The sequence below is a fragment of the Boleophthalmus pectinirostris genome, unplaced genomic scaffold, assembly GCF_026225935.1.
Source record: "Boleophthalmus pectinirostris isolate CB_2022bp ecotype Guang Dong unplaced genomic scaffold, ASM2622593v1 HiC_scaffold_4, whole genome shotgun sequence".
Classification (NCBI taxonomy): Eukaryota; Metazoa; Chordata; class Actinopteri; order Gobiiformes; family Gobiidae; genus Boleophthalmus; species Boleophthalmus pectinirostris.
In genome coordinates this window covers 41,271,976-41,279,538 of record NW_026571353.1, presented here as the reverse complement: position 1 = coordinate 41,279,538, position 7,563 = coordinate 41,271,976, and the positions used below count along the sequence as shown (strand labels likewise).

Below are 7,563 nucleotides of genomic sequence, written 5' to 3'. Positions count from 1 at the left end.
CTGAAGTGGAGCCGGATGCTCTGGTCCAGTTCAGTCCGGGGCACTCGGTTTGCGTACAGGGTCACGGCCTCCAGGGTCATCAGGGTGTCCTCAAAAACGCACACAAGAACAAGTTACACACACAAATACACACAAACACACAACACATAAACACACACAAATACACACACAAACACAAGTCACACACACAAACACACACACACAGACGTAACACACGGTACAAGAGGTCCTCACAAAACACACACAAGCATAAGTCACAAACACAAATACACACAAACACAAGTCACACACACAAATACGCACACAAACATAAGTCACACACAAATGCACACAAGAACAAGTCACACAAAAAACACACAAACACACACACAAATCACACACAGTACAAGAGGTCCTCACAAACGCACACAAGTACAAGTCACACACACAAATACACACACAAGTCACGCAAACACACACAAGCACAAGTTGCACTCATAAACACACACACACACAAGTCTCACACACAAATACACAAGTCACACACAAACACACACACACAGACACAAGTCACACACAAACACAAGTCACACACACAAACACACACAAACAGACGCAATACACAGTGCAGGAGGTCCTCACATACACACACACAAGAACAAGTCATGCACACATACACACACAAGCACAAGTCACACACATAAAACAGAGTGTCCTCGTCAGGGCTGTCGACATTTACCACTGCCCCCCCCCCCCCAAAAAAAAATCAAACAAACAAACAAACAAACAAACAAACAAACAAAAAACTAACAAAACAATGAGCTACTGTGGGGTTGTAGGGATCTGGTTCTTGGTGCTGTGTTGTTGTGTTGTTACCTGTAAACTGAAGTAGCCCTCGCCGTAGTGCTGGTCCTGGGTCAGCCACGTCACGATGGGGTTACAGTACTGAAATCTGCCCTGGATTTAAAAAACAGATCAGACTATCACCCCAGGTCCAGATCAGACTACTACCCTCAAATCAGACTACCAACCCAAATCAGACTACCACCCTCAAATCAGACTACCACCACAAATCAGTCTACCACCTCAGAGCAGATCAGACTACCACCCAGGCCCAGATCAGACTACTACCCTCAAATCAGACTACCAACCCAAATCAGACTACCACCCTCAAATCAGACTACCACCACAAATCAGTCTACCACCACAAATCAGTTCAGACTACCACCCAGGCCTAAAGTCAGACTTCCAACCCAAATCAGATCAGACTACCACCCCAGACTCAGAATCAGACTACCACCCCCAGATCAGACTACCACCCTAAATCAGACTACCACCTCAGATCAGACAACTTCCCCGGGCCCAAAATCAGACTACCACCCCAGATCAGACTACCTCCCCAGATCAGACTACCACCCTAAATCAGATCAGACTACCACCCCTTTACCTTGCGCAAGAAGCTGAGCAGGGCGTAGGCTGTGGTCTCCACTGTCTGGGCGCTGCTCTCGTCCGGTTTGAGCCACTCCGTCTGCACATTCCGCTCCTGCCAGTACCTCAGCTCGGGGGGGTTTCCTGAAGGTGAAACAGAATAAAGCACCCGCTCATCACTGCTGCAAGAAATACTAAGTAGTTTCCACAGACATGAGCTGTACTCGGACATTTGTGATCCTAGAGGAAAATGTCCCAAAGTGAAGAGGCTCAGCAGAGGTCCTCACAGCGTTTGGTCCTCGCAGCGTTTGGTCCTCACAGCGTTTGGCCCTCACAGCGTTTGGTCCTCACAGCGTTTGGTCCTCACAGCGTTTGGTCCTCACAGCGTTTGGTCCTCGCAGTGTTTGATCCTCGCAGTGTTCAGTCCTCACGACGTTTGGTCCTCATAGCGTTTGGACCTCACAGCCTTTTTTCCTTACGGCGTTTGGTCCTCACAGTTTGGTACTCAGCGTTTACTCCTCAAGGCGTTTGATCCTCATGGCGTTTGGTCCTCACGGCGTTTGATCCTCACAGCATTTGGTCCTCACGGCGTTTAGTCCTCACAGTGTTTGGTCCTCATGGCATTTGGTCCTCACAGCATTTGGTCCTCAAAGCATTCGGTCCTCATGGCATTTGGTCCTCATTGCGTTTGGGATGTGAGCAGCTTGAACCACAGTTTGACAATATAAGAGCTAAGCAGGAGTGGTCCTAGGAAAACTCAGTTGAAGACAAGTCCTTGATCGGTGCATAAAGGACACACACAGAAACTTACAGCGAACACAACTGGTTCTGTCTGAAAGTGTCTGAGGGCCAGGACCAGACTCATTGGCCTTTCCATCTGTATATAAAATCTAGCCCATAGTTCGGTCGCTGTGGAAATACTAGGGGCCTTTTTCTGGACTGAGTGACGTTCATAACCTGTAGATGAGATCTTGTCAACGAGGAGACCCATGTCCTCGTCAGGACTCACCCTTCTGGCGGGCGAGCGTCTCCAGGCGGGTGAGCAGGTCGTTGGTGGTGAGGCTGTCGGCGTCGTGCAGCGTGAGGGCGTACGCCGCCACAGACAGAACGTAGACCTTCTGCACCGCCGCCATGTTCTTGTGGACAAACTTCATGGCTGACTGGATACTGTCCTCCTGGTTCTGCAACAGGGACAGAGAAGGTCAAGGTCTGGTTTAGTCCTGGGATAGACCAGACTGTAAATACTGCACAGTGTTTGCCAGAGCCAATCAGAGGCAAGGTTGTTCAGTCAAACCTATTGCCAACTTTACCTAGAGCAAACGTCAGCAAAAGAAAGTACCTGATTGGTCTGTTATTACTGTCAAGTCAAAAAGCCCAGCCCCTGTACTCTAAGTCTTCACCTCCACTCCTGAGCCCATTCTCCTCTCCGCTCGTCTTTTATGAGTTTATCAGTTTATTTTTAGTGTGGCCAGTAGGTGGCAGCAGAAAATCCAGGTGAGCAGGTGAGTCTCTGAACTCATCGAATGAAGCCCAGGTGAACAGACACAAACCAAACCAGGAATGTGAAGAGAAACAGAGACACCGGTGAAGAAATTTACCTGTAAAATTTGTTTTTAAGTTTAGTTAAAACAGTAAAATAGTACAGGACTAAAACCCATATAAAAGTAATCTGTCTTAAATTAAACATTATTCATTCATTTTACATATAAATTAAGTAAGTACAATGAAAAGCCTTAGTTAGATTTAAATGCAGTTGGATTTATTTTATGAAATTCCCCAATTTAAGTTGAAAAATAGATTAATAAATAAATTCAATTCAATAAATTCTTAAAATGTTAAATAAAGCTAAATTGAATAATTAAATCATTTGATTGATAATTGGCATTTGATTGTTTAAATATAATCTGATTTATGGTAAATGGAGTAAAATGTACTGACTAAGTTAAAGTAGCACTAATAAAAAAAAAAAAACTAAATATATATATATAATTTAGCAATTAAAAACAATTTATTTATTCATAAAAATATGGCTTAAAATTATAATTATTTATTTCATATAACTAGTCATTTAAAAATGTAGAAAAATAAATTATATTTAAGATTAAAATGAATTGGTAACATTATACACTGGATAAAATTTTTTGCTAATTTAATTTCATGTTTAAAAGGTAAATTAATAAATATTATAATTGAAGTATATTAATAAAACTAGAAATAGATTAAATGATTTAATACTAACTAATGTACTACTACTACTACTACTACTACTACTACTATTACTACGTACTACTACTACTACTGACTACTACTACTACTACTACTACTGCTACTACTACTACTACTACTACTACTACTGCTACTACTACTACTACTACTACTACTACTACTACTACTACTACTACTACTACTACTACTACTACTACTACTACTACTACTACTACTACTACTACTACTACTACTACTACTACTACTACTACTACTACTACTACTACTACTACTACTACTACTACTACTACTACTACTACTACTACTACTACTACTACTACTACTACTACTACTACTACTACTACTACTACTACTACTACTACTACTACTACTACTACTACTACTACTACTACTGCTGCTGCTGAAGGAACTGAACAATTTCAATAAAAATCTTTAAGCTGAGTCGACCTTGTGTCTGTTTTCCTGTTTTTTCAAGTTGGACCTGCATCGTTCCTTAATTAAAGTCTTGACAATTATTCCCAATATCTTCACTTAAAAAAGCAAAATAAAAAACACCAGGATTATGTGAAGTGGAACATTTCGAGACTGACCAGTATTTGGAAAGCTGAGGCTTGGTCCCGACACACACACACACACACGTTGATGACTTGACCGTGTGTGACTGGGGTTTACCTGGAGCTGCAGCGCGTCCTTCTGGATCCTGGTGGCTTTGTGGAGGGCGATGATCACAAACGACGTGAGGTAAACCGACTTTTCCACATTGTCCTGAGGCAGCGCCTAAAACACCACATTTGATCAGAGTTTCAGATGTTTAAAGAAGATGTATTGTGCTTGTGTCTGATGTTTGGTTATAATCTGTGACCTCTGAGGATCATTAGGTGATCATTTTGATGCAGTGTTCATCTAAAACGACAACGAAAAGAGACAAGTTCACTGGTTTCCATATTAGAAAACTGTGGTGTCTAATGGAGCTGACAACAAAGCACCGCATGGACCAAACCAGGACTAAACCAGGATTAGACCAGGACTAAACCAGGACTAGACCAGGATTAGACCAGGACTAAACCAGGACTAGACCAGGATTAGACCAGGACTAAACCAGGACTAGACCAGGACAATCTGTGTGTCATTCGTTCATTCGTTTTTCAATATAAAACCAAAAATAAGAAAACTAAAAAACAATTATTTCCTTCATTATTTGTCTCCAAAACTAAAATGAAAAAACAGATAATGATTTGTTTTTTTCAGTTTTTGATTTTGTGTTTAAATGAAAAATGGAAAAAACAGATAACGGACTGAACTAAGACTGAACCAGGACTTCAGTTCTGGTCTGGTCCCAGTCTCAGTTCCAGTCTCAGTCACGGTCTGGTCCTGGTCCCGGTCTGGTCCCGGTCTCAGTTCTGATCTCAGTCTCAGTCTAGTCCCGGTCTGATCCTGGCCTGGTCCTGGTCTGGTCTCGGTCTCAGTCCTGCTCTGGTCCCGGTCTGGTCTCAGTCTCGGCCTGGTCCCAGTGTGATCCGGGTCTGGTCTCAGTCCCAGTCTGGTGTCGGTCTGGTCCCGGTCTCAGTTCTGATCTCAGTCTCAGTCTAGTCCCGGTCTGATCCCGGCCTGGTCCTGGTCTGGTCTCGGTCTCAGTCCCGCTCTGGTCCCGGTCTGGTCCCGGTCTGGTCTCAGTCTCGGTCTGGTCCCAGTGTGATCCGGGTCTGGTCTCAGTCCCAGTCTGGTGTCGGTCTGGTCTCGGTCTCAGTCCCGCTCTGGTCACGCCCTGGTCCTGGACCTGGATCAGTCCTGGTTCAGTTCGTATGCGGTGCAAAAATCCAGCATCACAGTCACGGACGTCACGTTTTTTCCGTTCTTCATTTAAACAAAAAAAAAGAAAAATGTAATCGTTATCCATTTTTTAAATTTTGGTTTTCGAGACAAATAACGAAGAAAACTGTTGTTTTTTCGTTTTCTTATTTTTGTTTTTATATTGAAAACCGAATGAACGACTGACACACAGATTCAGACAGACGCTTCAGTTTGACGTCATGACTTCACAGCTCACAGATGATTGGTCGGTGCGTCGTCTACAACTTCCAAGTTTTTACAAATCGTCAAGTGTTTTCTGATTCCTGATCTAGTCTCTGGAGAGAAATGAAATTGAGCAGAGGCACTAGGTGGCGCTAGTCAGGGTAACAAAGGACTGGTTATCGATGCAGAGCTGGAAAGAGCTGTAATGGGCTCATTTTGTGAACAAACATGTCTCTTCTTTTACAGCGACACGTTTACTTTGGCGTCTTAGAAAATTTTTGTTGATCCACGACGAGAAACAGAAAGCAGCGAGAAACTCTCCTTTGTTCAGTGTCAACCACAGAACTAGAATAAAAATAATAATAATAAGAATGGTAAAAGTTTTTTCACACTTCAGAACTTTCTGTCATAAATAAACCAGAGAGAATAAAATATCAAAATTGAAATACGCCTGATGTTTTTTGATTGGTGTTACATGAAATAAAATTTAAATTAAATACTGGAAATAGAGGTCGAAATCTGCTTTTTGTTCGACACTAAAATGTAAAAATTAACTGTTTAATTGAAATTCAACAGAACGAACGGTACATAGACCCTGCGTGTGTCGCCCATTAAGAAAATCAAACTGGAGAAGGAAATGTGTACGTCACAGTGAGTGCGTAACAGGAGCTGAAAACGAGGTGAGATTGGGCAAAACAGCGTCTTGAAAATAAGCGACTAAAGATTCCTCAAACATGAATCACTCCAAACACTTCAGGAACATGTTCAAACGCTCTGAAAAGTCCCGGGGTTTCAGACGTGTGGTGAGTTTGCGTGCGGACCATGATCTTGTTGGGTTTGTAGAGCGACGTGTCCTGGAAGGAGCCGTCGGGTTTCTGGGCGTTGTGGATCAGCCAGTTCACCGTCTCCCCCAAACTCTGGAGATCCACAGGAACGATGTCATTCACCATCGCCAACGTCTGCACGAGCCAGCAGCAGGTCAGGAGCCAGGAGCATGCAGACAGGAGCACAGGAGCAGCAGAGAGCAGGCAGGCAGCAGCAGGCAGGAGCAGCAGCAGGAGCAGCAGCAGGAGCAGCATGAGCAGCAGAGCAGGAGCAGCAGACAGGAGCAGACAGGCAGCAGACAGCAGCAGCAGCAGCAGCAGAGGCAGGAGCAGCAGAGCAGCAGACAGGAGCAGACAGGAGACAGACAGGCAGCAGACAGGAGCAGGCAGGAGCAGACAGGAGCAGACAGGAGCAGACAGGAGCAGGATATATGGTACAGAGGAGGACAGTATGCAGTGTAAATGAGAGTGAAGACGGTGCAGAGGAGGTTGGGTGTGTACGGTGCTGTGCTGTTGAAAAGAATGTGAAACTAAAGCACCACGTTGTTTGTGTGAGTGATTAGTGCAGGAGTCGTCAAACTGAGGCCCGCGGGCCGACTCTGGCGCAGCACATGTCTCTGACTGACCCCCAGCCCCTCTGCCCCCCACTTTTACATGATTCAAAAGTAGTACATTGAAGTATTTGTAGTACAGAGTACTGTAGTACAGAGTACAGTAGTACAGAGTAGTAGTACAGTAAGTACAGAGTATTAGTACAGAGTAGTTGTAGTACAGTAGTACAGTAGTACAGAGTATTAGTAGTACAGAGTACAGTACAGTAGTAGTACAGAGTACTAGTAGTACAGAGTACAGTAGTAGTACAGTAGAGTACAGTAGTAGTACAGTAGTACAGTAGTAGTAGTAGTACAGAGTACAGAGTAGTAGTACAGAGTAGTAGTACAGAGTACTGTAGTACAGTAGTACAGTAGTACAGAGTACTGTAGTACAGAGTACAGTAGTAGTAGTACAGTAGTAGTACAGAGTAGTAGTACAGTAGAGTACAGTAGTAGTACAGTAGTACAGTGTAGTACAGAGTAGTAGTAGTAGTAGTACA

The 7,563-nt window shown here is 43.7% G+C and overlaps 1 protein-coding gene across 1 annotated transcript in view; it reads right to left on the bottom strand.

Moving 5' to 3' along the window:
* Positions 1-7,563, bottom strand: part of c5 (complement component 5) — a 62,099-nt gene that overhangs the window by 15,317 nt on the left and 39,219 nt on the right. Inside the window, 6 exon segments of the mRNA XM_055161874.1 lie at positions 1-89; positions 856-936; positions 1,427-1,551; positions 2,417-2,588; positions 4,306-4,410; positions 6,468-6,629. The exon segment at positions 1-89 is cut by the window's left edge and continues 67 nt beyond it. Of these exon segments, the coding sequence (XP_055017849.1) occupies positions 1-89; positions 856-936; positions 1,427-1,551; positions 2,417-2,588; positions 4,306-4,410; positions 6,468-6,629 (734 nt within the window).